Here is a 21,779-nt window from a genome sequence, read left to right as displayed (position 1 = left end):
TTATAATCCATTTCAAGTTAATTTTGCATGTGGTGTAAGGCAGGGGTCCAACATTATTCTTTTCCACATGGTTTCTCAGTTGTCCCCACATAATTTGTTGAAAAACTATTCTTTCTCCATTTTACCTTCGCATTCTTATCAAAAATTAATTTACCATAAATGTGAGGGTTTATTTCTGGACTCTCAATACTATTCCATTTATTTATATATCTAACCTTGTGCTTGTATCACAGTCTTGATTACTGTGGTTTTGTAGTAAGTTTTGAACTCGAGAAGTGTGAGTCTTCCAACTTTGTTCTTTTTAGAGATTATTTTAACTATTCTGGGTTCCTTGCAATTACATATGAATCTCAAGTTTGACTTTTCAAATTATGCAAAGAAGCCAGCTAGGATTCTCATAAGGATTGCATTGAATCTGTAGATGAATTTAAACAATATTGTCATTTAAACAATATTGTCTTGCCGAAACTGGTTTGGCTCAGTGGATAGAGCGTCAGCTTGCGGACTGAAGGGTCCCGGGTTCAATTCCGGTCAGGGGCATGTACCTTGGTTGCGGGCACGTCCCCAGTAGGGGGTGTGCAAGAGACAGCTGATTGATGTTTCTAACTCTCTATTCCTCTCTCTTCCTCTCTGTAAAAAAATCAATAAAATATATTTTAAACAATATTGTCTTTCCATCCATAAACATGGGTGTCTTTATACTTATTTAGATTTTAAAAAATTTCTTTCAACCATGTTTTGTAGTTTTCAGTGTACTCACTCTTCTTTTGTTCAATGTGTTCCTGAGTATTTTATTAAGTTGATACCACTGTAAAGGGAAATGTTTTCTTAATTTTTTTAGATTGTTCATTGCTAATGTATATAAATACATGGGCTTTTATATATCAACCTTATATCATGCAACCTTGCTGAACTCATTTAGGCAGGCAGTATGAGAAGAGCAAGAATATGTCTAGGATTCAGAAGGAATTATTGAGTAAATCAGGACTAGAATAATGTGTAGTTACCATGTATTGAGCATGTTTGTGATAGGTTACTGCTTCTCAACCTTTAATATGCATATCAATATCCTGGTAATCTAATTAAAATGCAGACTTTTGTCAGTGGGTTTGGGTGGAGTCTGGGATTATGTCTTTCTAACAACTTCTCAGTAGGTAGCTGGTAGCTTTCACTTACTATTTTAAGCCACACCAACCCTGTAAAATATATATTATTGTTTCCATTTATAGATAAAAAGGAAATCAGAAGTTGAGCAAATAACCAAGTTCATAGACTAAGTGGCAGAACCAGGATTTGAACATAGTTCATGCTAATACCAAAGCTAGGCTCTTTCCACTCCCTCACACTGGATATATGAAATAGGATATCAGTTGGGATATGAACAATATATGGATCAGGAAAAAAAATTAAGTTTTTCAGGGTCAGCAGAGTTGCCTCGAGTGCATTTGGGTCTAAAGCTTGAGGTTATCTTGGTTATGTTGCTAAGAGTGAGGGTGTGAGACCAGAATATCAGGTAGAAGGAAGATGATACTAGTAGACAGAACTCAAGATTAGAGGTGGTATAGAAAGTTGTTCACTTCTGATCAGAACAGACTTCAGAACTGGACTCTTTATACTGCTGAGATTTACATTTGTGGTTAAAACTACTGTTGACTCTTCCTGAATTCTAAATTATTTTACTGGGGATAATGAATGATATAATACTAATGCAATCCTTGAGGGGCCAGGTTAAGGATTTAGGAATGTGGGTAAATGGTTACCTATGAAGAACTATAGATAGGTGATCAAATTCCTTTCTAATAGTTTTCAGTAGGATATTAGATTTCCATCACCTCAGTCAAAACACATGAGATAATTATTTTTGTCCTTAGCACCTTTTATTGAAGTATAACCCTTGATGACAATCTGACAGGCATATCAATGTCAGCCAAAAAGGGAGTGGTGGAGGACACAAATGCAGAAACAATTAAGACTCAGAAAAATAATAGCTTCACATGGGATAGATGACCCCCAACAGTTGTACAACAAACACTGATTCTTTATCTATAGAAATCGCCCCCTTCCCCACCCCCCTCTAAAGATCTACTAATCTTCAAAGAATATAATATGCTGTTACAGAAATATTATTGGCAAAGATAACTCCTTTGGCAAACACAGCGGGAGTCACCAAGCTTCAGACAGGAGGAAGTGGCCAGAAATGTGCCCAGCTTCCTCCATCTGAGACTTGCTCCTGGCAGAGCAGCGCCTTTAGGGAGGCTGGCGTTGTGGCTCTAGTGCCCCTGGACAACTTTTTGGCACATGAGGTTAAATGGAAAATAGAACCTGAACCTGGTCCTGAAAGAGGCTTTTCACCTTTTCACCCTCTTTGGATCTCTGCTTCCAGTTTTTCCCTTGCAAGGACTTTATTTTCAGTGTGTCTGTCTTTCTGTTGGATTCCCATTGAGCATTTACTGCTATACCCTGGCCGAGTCTGCAGCTAGTAGGATTCAAGGAGACTTGATTACCCAAGGCTCTGGGAGTGGGGAGTTAGAAGGGACATATCATAGTAGCTCTTGCACTGATTCCTCTCTATATATCAACCACTGTACTTACCTATTACGCACTGGGGCCTGTATGAGTATTTGAAGGGAGAGGGCAGACTTCAAGACCAATAACGCTTTGTGAAAATCCCTTGGCCTGCCTTCCAAACTTCTTCCTTCTGGCAGGCCTTTGTGGAGGGCAGAGCCCAGGACATGAGAACAGAGGAGAGACTCAGCATTTGAAGTAATAAGGACAGCTTTATAGCACTATCACTCACAGTGGGACTGCCAAGTTAGCAGTGCTGGGCATTAATTATATTGAGTAATATAATTTTGGGTTTATTTTATTAAGATCTTGGAACTGTCCCTCTGTATACAAGTGAGCATCCTTTTGTTCTGATTCCAACTCTAAAATAAATTGAGGTGGCATGAGGGACAAAAATATGAGTCGATAGTACTTTTAGTGTGATAAACTTAAGGTACAACCAATCTATCGCTGACTAGAAAAACTAAGACTGTGGCCATAGTGTCCAGGTGAGTGATCACTCTTTTCTATGGGCCTATATTTCCAAAAATCTGTTCTAGATGTGCACACACACACACACACACACACACACACACACACAAGCATACAATCTTCTGATGATGGACTACATTGGCCTCATCTCAATCTTGCTCATTGTTTATTTTAGAGCCTGTGTTTTTAAAAACATGGCAGCCACAGCCTATATTAAAAGCACTCCTCCACCTTCCTCAACCTTGGCTTGGGTAAACCTAGCCCTTTACAAGCCATCAGCCTTCCTGAATAAAGTAGAATTCTCCACTTGGGGGGAGAATGGCAGGTTGACATTTTAACAGTAGTTCTGACAGCAGCAGTATATTAAGAGCATACTCAGCCCCCACCCCACCCCACCCCCCAGCCCAGGACACCCTGCTGGCCAAGATTCTTCTATTGTTTTCAAATACAATGAGGAGGAAACGGAAGTTAGGAACCAGTATTTGTAGCAGCAGCAAAATTCCTTGGCAAATTCTTTTGGTCAATTGAGGCACTCCTGCTGCTACAGTTAACCTCCAAAGACAGTGAGGAACTCAGCAATGACTAGAACAGATGTCAGGGATGCTGGGCAGGGCTGGGCAATACCAAGTATGGGCTAGTTAGCAAGGAATAGGGAACTAAGCTGTATAACAGGACAATTTGGCCACAACTACCTTCCTGCCATCACCTGAAGGCTTTCCCAGGACAGAAACTGGCTACCAGTGCCAGGAACTAGGCAAAAGCAGCAGCATCAGTTGTTTGTCTGCCTCAGATCCTGGCTGGTTCATAATTTGTACTGGGGGGCTGGCCCTGACTAGAGCTTTCTGCTACCACAAATTTTGGTTCCCTGAGCCAGACCACAGGCTGAGAAAGCAATTAGGTAGAGGAGTTCCTCCTGAGCTTATCTCTCCCCTTTTCCTTAGCTTGAAGACTTGGAGAAATAGGTGGACCTTGGTCAGTTTCAGATTTCTTTGGTTTCAAGGAAAAATAAGTAAGAAAAAAATTGGACCCTGTTGGGGAATGCTAAGCTCATGGCTATCTATACTTCAATGGAAGTATAGGACCAGGCCACACTGGAGAAGCTCTGAGTTCAAGGTGAGAACTTTCTTAAATACTTGTCAGCTATGGTGGGAATAATTCAAAGCCTTGACACCGGTTACCTAGCTATGGTGAATTCAGGCTGATCTACAGAAAATGTTTTCCTTCTGGGCTAACTTTTCCCTTTCTAACTCCCCTCCTCTCACCTTATTAGTTAAAAAAGAAGAAAAAACAATAAAAATAAATAAAGTCAAAAGGACATTTAAAATATAATAAGAACCCCTTCCCCCCAGTAATGAAACATGTATGCAGAAGTCAGCTTTAGCAGAGCTATTCATGGCCCATAGTGTGAAGCCCTTAGGGTAGCCATCTGTAACTCCAGCAATACAAAGGCAAGATGAAATAGGAAGTGGTAGGTCCAAAGTCTTAGGACAGGAGGAGGGCCACACTAGCCAGGGCTGATAGTGGGCCTCTTTCCCTTTATGAAGATGCTGGGAAAGGTGGGGATGGGACCAATTTCATTAAGCCTAGCTCTACCCAGCAGGGCATCTGGGGATCACAAATCCTTTGCTCACATTCTGTTAAGTAAAATTCCTCCTTCTTTGCTTCCCACTGCAAAGCTTGAGTAAAGCCCTGAAATTCCAGTAGGTAAATGCCCTCAAGACAGTCAAATTTCTGTGGGAAATGACTGGGCCTTGAGCTTTGGCTGATTATGGTGTGGGTGGGTGGTGAGTGCATGATGTCTCTGATATCCTACTACAAAGAAGAATGAAGGCACTTTGTTGATTCTCTGTGTGCTAAGTGCTTGCTGTGCAAACTGTGGGAAAGAGTGTGGTTGTATGATCACACTCCATTACAGTTTCTACTTCTTGCTTCTACTTCCTAGGGTAGAAGTTTGGGGTCTCCCCAGAGTGTCCTAGCTGGTTGGGCATACTGCTTGGTAAGGGGCAGTGAGAGATATCCAGGGTAGAGGATATGGAACAAACTGCTAACTAACTGCTATTTGCTAACGAACTGCTAACAAAGATTGAAAGCACTTCCCATTGTGGCTGGGCAGTGATGATGTGGGCAGTCTGCTGGTGGAATTAGAAATTGCTAGGCCCCAGGAGTAGGCTCTCCCTGAGACATTTGAGCTGCTCTTCCCCAAGCTTGATCTTCTCTTCTAGCTCTCGCTGTTCAATGATGAGAGCAGATTTCATCTTCACAAAGTGCTGATAATCTTGGAGCTGGTCCTGAGGCAGGTAGCGGGAGACCATGCCAAACACCAACTTCTCCCTCCGGTCCATGTGCTCCTTCAGCTCCTTGGCATCTGCCAACTGCCCTGTCAGCTGCTGCTTCTTCTCCATCAGCACCAACTGGGGAAATAGAAAACCAATTAAGAGTCATTTCAATTACCAGTCATCAGCCTAACCCATTGCTCCACCGGGCATGCTGCCACAAAGCAAGTACGCATTCTGCTAACTGATCAATCGTAGATTTCCTGCCCTGAAGTCCACCTTCATGCAAAAGCTTTTCTTTCCTGTAGCAGGGGGAGAATATACACGAAAGTGATTCTGGCCAGGGGGATATGCAATTCCCTTTTTCCATCTCTAAACTATCTTTAATTAGTGGATTATCACTGAGGTAGATATGAGGGAAGGCTCTGACAAAGCTAGCTCATGCCCCTTCTATCTGGTGAACAACCATCACTGCAAGAATACTTTTAAAATGGTATCAGTCTCTGCGTGGGTATATATGTGTAGCCATGTGTGTAGGCACATGCCTATGTGCCTCTTATTGTAAAATAAAATTTTTATCTAATACCACTTGCATAGGGAAAGGCAATGCAGTTTGGGTTCATGAATGTATGCAAATTGACCCAACCTGTGGAACTGACAGTCTCCCAATCTCAAATACTTGGTGAGACCTTGCCCTTTAAGAGAGAGAGAAAGAGAGAGAGAGAGAGAGAGAGAGAGAGAGAGAGAGAGAGAGAGATTGCTGCTGCTGCTACTATTACTACTGACAGCATTGATTCAGTGTTTAACCTGTTCCAGGCCCTGTTTTAAGACATTAACATGAATTATCTAATTTAATTTTCAAACTTTATGTAGTAGGGAGTGTGTTCATCCCATTTTTAAGAGATTGAGACAGAGTGAGGTTAAGTAAGTTGCCTATAAGTCACACAGCTAATTAGGGGTAGAGCCAGAATTTCAAGGCACTTAAAAGCCAGTGCTCACACTCATAACACTATGCTCTACTCCCTCCCAGACTACCCAAAGTTGAAAGAGGAAGCCTCAAGAAGACACATATGGCATTTCCCTCCATCCACACCCAAGAGACTCCAACTCTACCTTCTCCTGGTCAGCTTCTGAATCAATGCTGTTGAGAGCATTTTCTACCCGGGCCAGTCGTCCAGAGAGTGACAGCAACAGGTTGACAACTTTATCCAGGTCCCCAATAAACAAACGATATTTTTCAAACTCATTGGACTTGCAGACAGCTTTTAGGTTGGCCTCCACCTCTTCCCCAAGGGCAGAATTGGCATTGATGTCCTCCAGCAATCCTCGCTGTGCCTCCCGTAGGACAGAAAGTTTTCTGCCAATGCTTTCAATAAGCTGTATCTAGGAGAAACAAGGAGAAGAAAGCAAAGGAAGAGGATGGGGACTGTCAGAAACTGATATGTTCTTGTAACCTATGTTTTTGGATCCAAGTAACAGATGGTCGGCTCTACCCTAGTCACTGGAAACAAAAGAAACCTGAGCAAGTCACATGAGCATTTTCTGTTTTCAGGACAGTCTTCTCTCCCATCTTTTAGAATCTGGGAGGAATCTCTGTCACTATGAAATGTCTTGGCATTAGACAAGTGATACCCATGGGCTAATACCAAATGTAACTTCATAAATACTTGCTAAAAAAATGAAACTAGACTACCTTCTTATACCATACACAAGAATAAATTCAAAATAGATTAAAGACAAAATTTAAGACTCAAAACCATAAAAATATTAGAGAAAACATTGCAGTAAAATCTCACACATTTCTTATAGCAATATTTTTTCTGATATATCTCTCTGGGCAATGGATAAAAGAAAAAATAAACAAATGGGACTACATCAAACTAAAAATGTTTTGCACAGCAAAGGAAACCATAAAAAAAAATAAAGACAACCCACTGAATGAAAGAATATATTTGTCAATACATCTGATAAGAGGTTAATATCCAAAATTTATAAAGAACTCAGACAACTCAACACCAAAAAACAAACAAACAAACAAACAAACAATCCAGCCCAGTGGTTGAGCAGCAAGTGACCTGTGAAACAGGAGGTCACGGTTTGATTCCCAGTCAGGGTACATGCCCGGGTTGCAGGCTCCATCCCTAGTATGGTGCAACTGATCAATGATTCTTCCTCATCATTGATCTCTCTCTCTCTCCCTCTCCCTTCCCCTCTGAAATAAAAAACTAGAGGCCCAGTGCACAAATTCGTGCATGGGCGGGGTTCCTCAGTCTGGCCAGCAATTGTGGCTGATCGGGGCCAGCCAGCTGTGGGGAGGGACTGTGGGAGGTTGGCTGTGGGAGTGCACTGACTACCAGGGGACAGCTCCCATGTTAAGGGTCTACCCCCTGGTGGTCAGTGCATGTTATAGTGACCGGTCGTCTGGTTGACCAGTCATAATGGTCACTTAGGTTTTTATATATAGATAGATATATTTAAAAAACAACAACAACAGACAATCATTTAAAAAATGCACAAAGGATCTGAATAGACACTTCTCCAAAGAGGACATACAAATGGCCAATAGACATATAAAAAGATACTCATCATTGCTAATCATCAGAGAAATGCAAATTAAAATCAAAATGAGATACCACCTCACACCTGTCAGATTGGCTATCATCAATAAATCAACAAACAAGTGTTGCAGAGGATGTATAGAAAAGGAAACCCTCATGTACTGTTGGTGAAAATGCAGACTGGTACAGCCACTGTGGAAAGCAGTACAGAGTGACCTCAGAAAATAAAAAATGGAACTGCTTTTTGAACCAGCAATCCCACTTCTGGGAATATATCTGAAGAATCCCAAAACACTAATTTGAAAGAATATATGCACCTCTATGTTCATTGGAGCATTATTTATAATAGCCAAGATTTGGAAGCAGCCCAGTGTCCATCAATAGATGAGTGGACAGAAAGCTGTGGTACATTTACACCATGGAATACTTTGTGGCCATAAAAAAGAAGGAAATCTTATCTTTTGCTACAGCATGGATGGACCTGGAGAGTATTATGCTAAGTGAAATAAGCCATCAGAGAAAGATAAATACCATATGATTTTACTTATATGTGGAATCTAATGAACAAAAACAAGCAAATAAAATAGAAACAGACTCATAGATACAGAGAACAGAGTGACAGCTGTCATAGGGGAAGGAGATTGGGTAACTGGGTGAAAAAAGCGAAGGGATTAAGCAAAACAATCTCAGACACAGACAATAGTATGGTGATTACTTGAGGGAAATGGGTTGGGGGGAGGTAGAAGAAGGTAAAGGGGGATAAATGGTGACGTAAGGAGACTTGACGTTGGGTGGTGAACACACAATACAGTATAGAGATGATGAATTATAGAATTGTACACCTGAAAACCTATATAATTTTATTGACTGTCACCCCAATAAATTAAATAATAAATAAATACTGTTTAATAAACAGAAATTGGAATGCTTATGAGAACATAGGTTAAAAAAGCATTGTCATCAAGTATTTGCCTATTTCTTTATTCAATCTCCTTCTATCCATTTAAGTACCTCTGGAGTTCATGGCATTGTGCTAGATTTTTACCCCCTCAGCTTAACTTTTCAAGCCTTTTCAATAAGAGTCTGAGTTCTAGAGTTTCAATAACTACGTTTGACTTAAAGCTCTGCCACTTCCTAGCTGTGTGACCTTAGGTGAATTTCTTTATGAAGTTTTTCTTTCTTTATCTGCAGAAGGGGACAACTGCAGTACCTACTTCATTGAATTGTAATAAGGATTCAATGAGATAATGAATGCTAAGGGTTTAGCACAGACTGAATGCTCAGTAAAAGCTGGCTGCTATTATTATTATTATTCAGTTTGTCCCCACTCTACCATTCTGATTCCACTCCTCAGAACCTTTCAAGATTAGCTCCTCACCCTCCTCTGTGTTCACAACACTAATTCTTGTGTTTCTGATCTGTTTATGCAGTTCTACCTACTTTGGCCAGTCCCATTCCTTATTCAGAGCCCAGCTTTGTCTCTACCCTTCCTGCTGAAAACCCCTGTCCCCATAAGTCTTCTCTCAATAATCTTTTTCTTTTCTGAACTCTCCAGATGTTTAGAATTAGAATCCTATTGTGTAATTTGAAGTTGTTCACTTTCTGTTTCTTGTGTGTGTACCTGATTCCTCTCCTACCATTGATTGTAAGTTTGAGGGAAGCACTGCTTGTGTCTTCCAATTTGTCTCTCCTATAGTCAGTTCTGGGACTGCACTTACAGGAAGGTAGTGTGGTAGAGTGGAGTTGTGGAGTCAGAGATGCCTGGATTCCAATTCTACCTCCTCAAAACTGTGTGACCTTGAGTGAGATACCCAGTCCCACTGAGACTTCTGTTTTCTCATCTGTAAATTGGAGAAGTGCCTCCTCTCTTCCTACTCCCTATTCTTGTGAGGGTTAAGTGATATCATAGAGGTAAAATACTTAGTAATTTGTCTGGAACATTAATCACTAAATACATGTTCACTAATGCTGCTGCTGCCGCTATTGTTGTTATTATATTACTAGAGGTCCGGTGCATGAAATGCATGCACTTGGGGATCCCTAAGTCCGACCTATGCCCTCTTGCAGTCTGGGAGCCCTCAGGGAATGTCCGACTGACGGCAGAGTCAGACATCCTTAGCGCTGCCACAGAGGCAGGAGAGGCTCCCACCACCGCTGCTGTGCTCACCAGCCGTGAGCCTGGCTTCTCGCTGAGTGGCACTCGCCCTGTGGAATCAGGCTGAAACGGACTCTCTGACATCCCCCAAGAGGTCCTGGATTGCGAGAGGGTGCAGGCCGAGGGACCCCACTGGTGCATGATCAGGGCCAGGGAGAGATGCAGGAGGTTGGACAGCCAGGGAGGGACTATGGGAGGGCTCCAGGGCGTGTCCAGCCCATCTCACTCAGTACTGATCAGCCAGATCCCAGCAGCAAGCTAACCTACAGGTCAGAGCGTCTGTCCCCTGGTGGTCAGTGCACGTCATAGGGACTGGTTGACTGGTCAACTATCTGCCCCCTGGTGGTCAGTGCATGTCATAGCGAGCTGTTGAATGGCCTTAGCATATTATTAGCATATTATGCTTTGATTGGTTGAATGGCCGACCAATCGACAGGACACTTAGCATATTAGGCTTTTATTATATAACTAGAGGCCCAGTGCATGAAACTCATGCACTTGAGGTGGGGGGGCTCAGCCCAGCCTGCGCCTTCTCACAGTCCAGGAGCCCTTGGGGGATGTCCTGGAGACTGGAGGGGCTCCTGCCACTGCTGCTGCATTCGCCAGCCGTGAGCCTGGCTTCTGGCTGAGGGGCGCTCCCACGAGCACACTGACCACCAGGGGGCAGCTCCTGCATTGAGTGTCTGCCCTCTGGTGGTCAGTGCACGTCAGAGCAACCAATTGTTCCACCGTTTGGTCGATTTGCATATTAGCCTTTTATCATATAGGATTACCTGGGTATTACTACTACTGCTATCTGAGTTTGAAACCCAGTTCTGCCACTAAGTAGTAGAGTGACCTTGAGCAAATAACTCAACCACTCTGTGCCTCAATTTTACCATCTGAAAATAGGGTAACAATAGTACTTATCTCAAATGCTGTTATGTAATTAAATGAGTTAGTACATTTTATGTGCTTAGAACAGTATCTTGTATATAAGAAGTATGCTTTGATGTTTGTTTTATTATTCCTTCCCAGAAATAGTTTTCTAGATTGTGTTATTTTCTAGTACTTTATTTAGAGATATCCAAGGTGACCAAGACCAAGAGACCCTGCTCTGGGTTCAGAGTCTGTTGTTATATTTCAGGACTGGTCAATATTCAGGAGATCACCATGATCTTAGTCTGAAGTGTAATAAGTTTAAATTAGGAAAAATTCCAAAATCCACTGGGAATGAGGGCTAAATGATATGAATGAGGCAACACAATTAGATGCCAAGAGGCTCCCAGATATATTTTTTTTTTATCGACCAGCTGCCTCCTGCACACCTCCCAGATATTTCTTATCTTCTTTTCTCCAAAATAAAACTCAATGCCAAAGACAAAGTAGGGCTGGGGGCCAAATGATCAACCTGGAAAATCAACTACCCAACCCAGTTCTTAGGTTCCATAGGTCTTCCAGGATAAAAGTGGAGACAACCCTTTCTTTCTTGGCATTTGGTCTTTGCAACCTGAAATTCAACCCTGGGGAAAGTGTAGTAGATAGAGTTATGGAGTCATCACAGACCTAGCTAGAACTGAGCTGCTTTTCTGGGATATTACAAATCAGTATCATTTCTCACCATCTTCCTCAGAGACAAAAACTGTTCCAGCCCACCAACAATCACTTCAAATCACTATCTGCTATTTCTGTACGTCACCATTTCTGATCATTTTTCTCTTCTTCTGGTCAGACTATTATTAGGTTTTCTCCTAATGAGAAGGTCCTAAGTAAGACAGGAGAAACCTGCCATGATTAGGGAACATGGAATCCAAGAAAACAGGCATCTGGATCAAGAAATCTTTAATACCATCATGCTTCTAATTCCTTCTCTGACATTTTGTTTCAGATTGGAAAGTGGTGGTGGGGACTTTTGTAAATAGCCTTGAGCTTTCCCACAGGTCATATCCTGAATGAGAAACATGGGCTGATGACTAATTTACATTGAGTTCAGATGTCCACGAAGTGGTAAATTGGGCCTTTCAGGTTGTCATGGAAACCCAGTTGTTTATGAAATAAAATGGGTAAGTGCAGAGAGGGCAAAGTGATTCCAGGAATTTGATTAGACAACCAGGCTAGTGGTACTTAGAGGAAGAAAGGGGAGGCTTTGCAATAGCAACATCATTTCCATTTATCTATTTAACATTTTTAAGAGATTACTGACTACTTTTGAAAATAAACACTAAAGTTTACCAGCTTATAATTTCTCCTTTTCATAGTTAGTCTGTTCTCTGTCCCAGAAAGTTCACAGATAATACAATCAATGATTACCATTGGTTAGAGTTCACTGGCCAAAACTCTGATGTGCCCTGGGCAGTGTGTTACTTAACAAGGCTGGCTTGCCCTGGTCGGTGTTGCTCAGTGGTAGTGTCAGCCCACACACCGAAGGGTCATGGGTTCAACTCCAGGTCAAGGACATGTACCTGAGTTACAGGTTCCTTCCCTGGCCCTGGTCAGGGTATGTATGGAAGGCACCAATTGATGTCTTTCTCACCTCTCTCCCCCCTTCCGGTTCCCCCCCCCAGCCCCTTCCTTCCTCCTCTCCCTTCTCCGCCCCCTCCTCCTCCTCCTCCCGACCCCCCTTACATTCTCTCTGAAAAAAACAATGGGAAAAAATGTCCTCAGGTGAGGATTAACCAAAAAGAAAAACAAACTAACAAGGCTGGCTTATTTCAGAGGGACAGCCCAAAAGAAAGACAGTCTTGACTTCAAGTCCTGAATCTACCACCTAGTCTATAACCCTGGGCAACTTAGTCCTCTCAATTGGCAAAAAGTAGACAGTAATGTCTACCTTGTAGAGTTGTTTTAAGGATTAGATACTGCAGTGATGACTATGATTACTACTACCATAATTACTATTATTGACCAGATCAAAAAGAGACTCGAGCTGCATTTGTGAGAAACCCAGAGAGGCTATTTGATTTTCAGACTGAAAATATAGGAATATACCAAGATGTTCTAAAGAGCTTAGAGGGCAGGGCAATCTCTAGACTCACTCAAGCTAAAATTTCTAAGGTATATAAAAAAAATTTTCACCTTTTTTTGAGCCAGTTCATTGTCTACTTCCTCCTCTCCTAGGCCAATCTCTGCCATTTCGGGTTGGTCTTTCAACTTGTTCAACAGCTCTGCTTTGGCCACAGAAATATTGTAATAAGCTGAGTAAGAGGTAGAAATCCCTGGGGCCCCTTGAGGAGGCGAGAAGTGCTGAAATTCTTGCCTGTGGGAACAAAGGGTGACCATTTGAACACCTCTGTTGAGAGGCTGCTGACCTTTCTGCTTCTTAGTTTCCCTATGTGTAATACAGTGGGATCCTGCTTTGCCAAGGAGTTGTAAACTAAGAAAATAATGGACCAGGTGGCACTATTCAAATATAAACAGACCACATAAAGGCCATCTAGAATTCAAGTCAAGACCAATTTTAAGAACTTAAAAGGCTATTTCCTTGTCCCTGACTTCTGAAGCTACAGGGACTTCCTTAGAGATAATTTGGTTTGGTCATTGACAACCCAGTAAAATCCAGAAAAACTGACAGGCCCTTAAAGTCCTGGGCTTATCATCAATTATTCCCCTTGGTTCATGGCCCCAGTATATGAACCCCAAGGGAGGGTCTAGGTGGTAGGGATGTATCTGAGACCTTAGCTATTTGTCTTCTAAGCCTGTTGGCATCCCTCCTACCCATCCTAGACATCGCCCACCCCCAGCTCTATCTAGTCTGCTTGCTTACAAAGGCACCCTGTGGCTTTCCTGGACATTCCGATAATTTCTTCTTTCCTGATGGTACAACTTCTGCTTGAGATGGCCCCTCCACTGCAGATCTCCCACAGCAAAGAGGTCACCCATGACCTCAGCAGTGGTCACCATGTTGGAGGCTGGGGTTAGCACCCCTGCCAGGGACTTGTCACGGCCCACCACATCTCTCATGAGCTCTTCTGAGACTGCCTGCTGTAGAGCAGGCCTTCTGCCTGAGAAGGAATAGCATCTCTCCACTTCTGGTGTATCCCCAATGGCCCCAGCCTCCTCCATAGTTGCAGAATTATATGGGGGGGAAATGGAACCAGTGGCACCCAGGGGCTTGACAAGTGTAGCAGCAGACCCTGTTGTCTTGAGTTCACTGAAGCCCACGGGACTGAGATGCTGCTTCTCGGAGCGCCAGCCCATGAAGGACAACTGCTCTTCAGGAAACAAGTAGCTCTGGCTCCAGGCTGGCTTGGGTTTGGAGTCTTCTGCCATCAAGGATTCTGGTCTGGCATGAGGAAAGAAGGGAAAAAGAAGTTGGGCTTCAGGGACAGATGAGCAAATAATTTCACCCATGATTTATGCAAGGGAGAGGCCCACCCCCTCTATATTCTTGTTGCCTACCAGCCACCCCCACCCTCCACCTGTCTGTGTCACTGCCCCTCTGCTAACCTCTAGCTGTTTGAAAGGAAAAATAGGAAAAACTCATTAGTCATTTTTGCAGCTATTTGCAGCTCTTAAATAAAGGTCAAAAATAATGGTTAAAATGCTCCACAGCTTTTTACTGATTCATGTTATGCTGTCTCCTAATTCATCACACAAAAGAAATTTGAGCATGCCAGCATTCCTCATCCTAGGTATTCATTTACATGTAGGTTTTTAAGCTAATAACACTGATAAAGGAACACTACTCACTAACATCACACAGGGCTTACTATGTCCCAGAAACTGTCCTAAGATGCCTGTGTGTGTGTGTGGGGGGGTGTAGATACAGATATAAAATTCAATGCTCATGACAACCATTTTACAGATAAGGAACATGAGGCATTGAAAGGTAAAGTAACTGTTCCAAGGTCACCAGACAGTAAATGACAGACCCGTAATTTATACCTAGGTTATTTAACTCCAGAATCTGTACTTTTTTTAAATAAAGAATATATTTTTATTGATTTTTTAGAGGGAGAGAGAAAAACACACACATCGATGTAACATTTATTGGCTGTGGGGATTGAACCCACAACCTGGGTATGTGCCTTGAGCAGGAATCAAACCAGTGACCTTTTGGTGCACGGGACAATGCTCAACCATCTGAGCCACTCTGGCCAAGACCAGAATCTGTGCTTTTAGCCACACTATGCTATACTTCCAGGGGAGCAACTTGACAGCATATAAAACCTGCATGTAAAAAATTTTCTGACTGAACAATATCTCTGTTAGCAGAGAAAAGAGAACATTCTGAAGGGTATATAAATGTATAGGATAGGGAATTCTTATGTATAAAAAAACATTTAGGGCATATATGAGTGTTCTGAGCAGAAAGTGCTGCAGGAAAGTATGGAATATTTTTTTAAAGGATGTGGCTCTATGTCAATAAAACTGAAAAAAAAATAAATTTTAAAGCCACCTCCTTCTCGTGAGAACTCTGTGCAGTCTAATGATCTGGAATAGGTTCTTCTTGATCAGTCTAGAAATCTTGAGATGACCACAGTAAGCCAGACTACTTGAGTTCTGGCTACCTGTGGTATTTTGCAAGTTATTTTATCTCTCTTTGCCTCACTTTTCTCATCTAAAAAATGCAGGAGAGTAATGGTATTTACTATAGGTGTGTTGTGAAGATTAAACCAATCAATACATGAACGTTTTTAGAACAATGCTTGGCACATGGTAAGCAAGCAAAAAAAAATTAGCTATGTTGGGAGTGATGCTGTTCCTTAAATCGCTATCACTCAAAAAAGCATCTATAACTGACTTTCTGTAGCCACAAGCCAGGGTTGTACGCAAACAAATGCTTTCCCTTGCATCCCATAGTCATTTAAAAGGAACTCTGGAACACCTTACAAAAATCTCTAATAAAAGCAATTTCCTTCTCTCTATCCAAGGTGCCAAGGTGAATGGAAGTACATAAAGGAAGAACTAGCAGACTGACAGAGGTACTATAACTACTACCTCGGAGCACAATGCCCTACAGGAGACAGAAGGGCCTCATAAAGGTCTGGTCTACCAAAAGAACAATATCTGAGACTAGGATAGCGAAAGAAGCATGGATTTGGGAGGAAGATAAATCTGGTTTTGAATTTTTGCTGCAAAATTCTGACTTATTTAGTCCCTTATTTTGCTCAGCTTTAGTTTTCTCATCTGTCAAATGGGAATAATAATGGTGCTTAGGGCTGTTGGGAGGTTTAAATGAAATGATGAATATAAAATGACTAGCAATGTCTGGCACACAGCAGATGTTCATTCATTAATTCATTTATTCTTTGTTGTGAATATTAAGTGGAAGGTCACCTTTCCTTCCCCTTGATAGGTAACAATCACAGTCATTTTCCACAAAATGTTTTCCGATTATAATAAGAATGCTCCCCAGCTAGACGGACAGCTTGAGAAGCAGCCACTAGGGATATAATAAGAGATTCTCTCAGTGTCTGGAAGCCAGGCCCTGTAAGTGCTGTGCTTGTGGCACTTCAGGCTAGAAAACCTTGACTAGCTCCAGATAGCCAAGTAATGGATCTGCCTGTCAGTAAAAGACATGATAATAAGATACTTCTAATAGTAACAAGTCTCAGGCAGATTCCTTCTGTAAAGGGATTTAATAAAGCACTTAAAGGAAAGACACCTGCCCCCCCATCTTCACTCCCAGAAGAGAGTGGGCTGAGCTCTCTGTGGGAGGCCTGACAGAGCTAAAAGCCAAAGCTCTTTTGCTTTGGAGCAAAGAGGACAACCACACACTGTAGTGCATGCATATGAGCATTGGCACAGTGAAGGGAACAGACATCGGCAGACCAGCGGCCAGCAAGGCTTTGGTCTTCCTGCCCAGGCAGCTTATCCTGTCAACTACACGTATTACTCAATGAAGAAAATGCAAAGAGAGAGGTGAAAGTGGAAGAGGAAAAGAATGTTCTTAGCTATTGTAAAGAATGATCAGGGCATAAAGCATGCAACCCCAGTAACACCTTTGATGTTGGGGTGTTAGGAAGAGTTTAGAAGCCCCGGTAGGTTGTAGAACAAAGGCAAATCAGGTTTCAACCTGGCCTCTTGTTCTGAAAAGCAAGCATAAGACAAGGTAGAAGAGGGCAGGAGCCAGGTTTCTAGGAAAAGCCTTGTACAAGTAATAAGGGTTTAATGCTTTCTGTCTCAGGGGCCAGAAACTGATGCATACCTGAAAGACAAACTGGGAAATAATAAATATATTTTGATAGTGGTATTTAGGGATAAGACCATGAACAACTACAATTTGCTGAGCACCTACTATGTGATAGATTAACTTCATATTCATAACAACCGTGTGGAATAGGTATCATCATGCCTATTTTCCAGTGAGAAAACTGAGGCTGGGAACAGTCCAAGGTCATGCAACTGGTACATGGTGGAGGTGGAATTCAAACGCATGCTGCCTATCTCTTCGGGGACCTAATATCTTTCATAAGCACTTACTTGGAGGGATCAGTGGTCTCCTGCTCCGATGTCCTCCAAAGTCCACCAATGCCATAATAGCAAGGGGGCTGAGCCTTCTCCGGCTGAGATCCCAAGTGGCCCCTTATTGGAGGCATGTAGTCGCTGGAATGGAGAGTAAAAGACTCTTGCTCTGCTGGGAGGCTTTGTGTACCCTGCCTTGAGACCTCCAGGTGACCAAAGTCCAGGGGTTGTGGCTGCTCCAGGACTTCCTCAGTATTGAGAGCACAGGAACCAGTGGTTTCTGAACTGAAATACTGGGGTGGCAACTCCTCCTCCTCGCCTCCCTCCTCCTCTTCCTCCTCGTCCTCTTCTACCCCCTCTTCCTCTTCCTCTTCCTCCTCCTCCCCCTCTTCCTCTTGCTGCTTCTGCTGCTGTTGCTGCTGCTGGGCTGCACGGAAGAGCCTATACTTCTCCCAGTTGGGAGGAGGAGGACGAGGAGGAGGAAAGGCCTTCTTCCTGGTTCCCAAAGGATCTAGCTGGGTTTCATCAACTTTGGTAAAGAGCTCCCTCCTAGGCTGCCCCCAGGCCCGGGAGCTCTGGGGATCCAAGCTGATATGGCTCTCTGAGAAGGCACGGCTGCGCAGTGGGTGGGGCATGGAGGCCATGGAGCTCTCCTCCTCATAAACTGAAGTTTCCTCTGTTTTTTTCGAGGAGTGCTTGAAATCTCCAAGGAGGTCAAGAGAAGAGATTGCTCGGTAGCTTGATAAATCCAATGCTGGGTTCTCAAGGCAAGGATGGAAGGGAGTTGCCCATGAAAAGTCAGCCTTGGAATGAGCCATTTCCCTGCAAAAGAGCAGATGGGGATTGTGTAAAACAAGCAGGTTGCAGATGATCCCATATTTTCAAAAAATATGTTTTTATTGAGGTTTTTTGTTTAGAGAGCAAGGAAGGGAGAGGGATAGAGAGATGGAAACATCAATGAGAGAGAAACATTGATTGGCTGCCTCCTGCACATCTCCTACTGGGGATCGAGCCCAAAACCCAGGCATGTGCCCTGACTGGGAATCGAACCAGGGACCTCTTGGTTCATGGGTTGATGCTCAACCACTGAGCCACACCAGTTAGGTTGATCCCATATTTTTGATGACATCATTTACGTAAAATTTAAAGTGGCCACAAAACAATGTAATCTATGTAGTAAATGTGATAATAATAATATATATTATTGATAGCTAACACTGTGTATGTACTAAATACCAAGCACTGTTTTAAGTGTTTTCCATGTCTTAACATATTTAATACTCATAATAACTATAGGAAGTTGTTATTATTGTCCTGATTTTATAGCTGGGGAAACTGAGGCATGGGAAGGATAAGTAACTTGCTTGGGGCCATAAAGCTAGTAAGTGGCAGAGCTAGAGTTTGAACCTGAACAATCTATCTCCAAAGACAATACACACACCACCTCAGTCTGTTTGTAGCACTCGGATTAAATGTACTATATCCTTAGGCTTACAAGTCTGGTTATCTTGCTTCATCTGCTGCTCCTTTTTGTTTTGTTTTTAACTATGAAAATTTAAAATATTTACAAACATACAGAGATTGCTAAAATAAATATTCATGTTGCCAACTACTGCTCAAAATAAAGACATCTTAATACTGTGCCATTCATTGATGCTTCATAAATTTATTTTTAAGAAATAAGAAAAGCCTGTCCCAGTTTTGCTCAGTGGATAGAGCATCAGCCCACAGACTGAAGGGTCAAGGGCATGTACCTTGGTTGCAGGCTCGATCCCTGGCCCCAGGCTGGGGCACGTGCGGGAGGCAACCAATTGATGTGTCACTCTCACATCGATGTTTCTCTCTGTCTCTCCCCCATCCGTCCACTCTTTCTAAAAGTCAATGGGAAAATATGGTGTGGATTAACAAACAAAAAAAAATAAGAAAAAATACCCTTGTTTTACTCCCCACTTCCATTAACCTATTGCCTCTCTAGATGCAAGCTATATCATGAATTTGACATGTATATTTTTGGTCCATGTTATTATACTTGTAAGAAAAAACATCAAGCATGACATTTGTAAATATCTGCTATTTTGGATTTAAAATATCTCCTTCCAATGCAATTCCAGTCAGAATTCTCAATAGAAAATTTTAACAATAGAAATTTTTAATAGCTTGTAAAATAAAGCAGGATATCATATTAAAGAGTATTTGTTATAGAGAAAATGGGGGGTGAGTAAGGGATTAAGCATATTATAAAGAACTTATAGTGAAAACAGTGTGTTACTGATTATAGGAACAGATTGGAAAGTCCAAAATCTACACTAATAAAAGTGAAAGATGCAAATTGACCGTACCTTTGCTACACCCACCAGCCAATCAGGAGTGAGTATGCAAATTAACCCAACAAAGATGGCGGGTTAATTTGCATATGCAGGCACAGAGGAGCCAGGAGTGGGGCGGGACACTTGCATCATCGCCATGGCAACGACACAGGTGTTCCGCACCGCCCCAGCCACTCAGGGCCTCTGGGCAGCATGGGAAGGCAGGGCCGGAGAGGAAAGGCAGTGCAGGCAGCCAGGGAAAAGAAGGCCCAGTCCTGCATGAATCTTCGTGCATCGGGCTTCTGGTATCATATATAATTGGCCTTCCATAACAAGGAGATAAAGATCATTTAATAAATCTTTCTTGAGATAACTGCAGAGCAGTATTATTTAGAACTATACCATGTACCATCAAAATAAGTTCCAGATTCACGAATTAAGGGTGTATGTGTACAGAATTTTAATATATGTTATATGCCTATGTATGTACTATCAAAATTAAAAAGACTATTGTGAGGAGAAATGAGATTGCTCACATTATAAGCAATAGAAAAAATATCCAAGGTAAATGAGTTCAGGTTTATTTAAATACTAGAGGCCCGGAGCACAAAATTCATGAACTGTGGAGAGGGGCTCCCTCAGCCCAGCCTTTGCCCTCTTGCAGTCCAGGAGCCCTTGGGGGATGTCCAACTGATGGCTTAGGCCTGCTCCCTGCAGTCGGACATCCTTAGCGCTGCTGCGGAGGTGAGAGAGGCTCCCGCCACTGCCATTGCATTTGCCAGCCCTGAGCCCTGTGGGAGCACACTGATCACCAGGGGGCAGCTCCTGCATTGAGCGTCTGTCCCCTGGTGGTCAGTGCGCATCATAGCAACTGGATGTTCTGCCGTTCGGTCAATTTGCATATTTGCCTTTTATTATATAGGATGTATAAATATATAAAGTCAAATTTCTATATAATAAAGAGTCACCGAAGTCATCTATTTAGCTTTATAGTATAAAGGGTTAAGTCTGCTAAACCAAAAGATCTGGTTTGCTGTAGACTGTAAGCAATCAGTATCATTCTAAGTACTGCCCAGTGACAGGAAATTCCAGCAGTTCAATAAAATCATCGGACAGAATATCCTTCACTAGTCATAATGAAGACCAAGAATATTTCCTTAATAATATTCATAATGGTATTCAAGCTCAGGTAGAATGGAAAGCAAAATATCCTTCATTCCTCTTATCTCCAGTCCCCATCTGTGGCTAGTTCATCACTCATATGGATCAGAAATTCATATCCACACATCACATTCCCTATTCTCTTCTCATTTAGGCCTTAGCCCACCTAGAGCTCCTTTATTTTTTTCTTCATGTTTTATTACCTAGATCTCTTTTATATTAAAAGAATCCCTTGTGTGCAAACTCTTCCACCTGGCATTTTCCCTTCATGAAACAAACAAAAAAACCAAGGTGGTGAATGGAAAGTAAAAAGATGACAAATGCCATCAGGCAGAGAGGACTATCCTGAACACTTATCTAAAATGACTTATCCTTACTTTTCCTTTTTTTATTTTGTTCTTTCTCAGAGAATACATCACCACCGGATATTACTAGTATGTCACATACCTATTTTTACTTATTTATTTTGTGTGCCACCCTCTAATTATAATGTAAGCTCCACATTGACAGTGATCTTGTATGTCTCATTCATCTGATATCTCGTGCCAGGCACACAGTAGGCATTCAATAAATATTTGTTTAATACATGAATTAATGCCAAAATGAGAAAAAACAAGGGCCATGATACTCATATATTAAAAAGTTGAATTAAAGGCAAAAATCAATTAATAAGACAAAGAAGGGCACTATAATACTAATGATTAGAACACATGATGAAGATCTAACTACTCCAAATCTTTATGTACCAAATAACAGAGCATCAAAATTTCTAAAGCACAAAAAAAATTAAATTTACTTCATTTAAATATTTTTTTTATTTCTACAGTAAAAAAAGTGTCTAAAGCAAGTCAAGGGGATGTAAAGTACAGTATAGGGAATATTAATCAACAATATTATAATAACT

General features: G+C 42.0%; 1 protein-coding gene across 5 annotated transcripts in view; it reads right to left on the bottom strand.

Moving 5' to 3' along the window:
• Window positions 1–1,814: 1,814 nt before the first annotated feature.
• Window positions 1,815–21,779, bottom strand: part of SHROOM4 (shroom family member 4) — a 203,370-nt gene continuing 183,405 nt past the window's right edge. For 2 of the 5 annotated variants that reach the window (XM_079765048.1, XM_079765047.1), the window contains exons 5-9: window positions 17,427–18,230; window positions 13,765–14,283; window positions 13,077–13,257; window positions 6,423–6,692; window positions 1,820–5,447 (exon numbers count right to left, since the gene is read on the bottom strand). In XM_079765048.1, the coding sequence (XP_079621174.1) occupies window positions 5,178–5,447; window positions 6,423–6,692; window positions 13,077–13,257; window positions 13,765–14,283; window positions 17,427–18,230 (2,044 nt within the window). In that variant the 3' untranslated portion in view covers window positions 1,820–5,177. Of the gene's footprint in view, window positions 5,448–6,422; window positions 6,693–13,076; window positions 13,258–13,764; window positions 14,284–17,426; window positions 18,231–21,779 lie in introns of all 5 variants that reach the window. The other 3 variants (XM_079765046.1, XM_079765045.1, XM_079765049.1) reach the window with 3 other exon arrangements.

Source organism: Cnephaeus nilssonii (assembly GCF_951640355.1).
Source record: "Cnephaeus nilssonii genome assembly, chromosome: X".
NCBI classification, from domain to species: Eukaryota; Metazoa; Chordata; class Mammalia; order Chiroptera; family Vespertilionidae; genus Cnephaeus; species Cnephaeus nilssonii.
The sequence above is the reverse complement of the archived record's forward strand: the minus strand, read 5'-3'. Positions and strand labels throughout refer to the sequence as shown.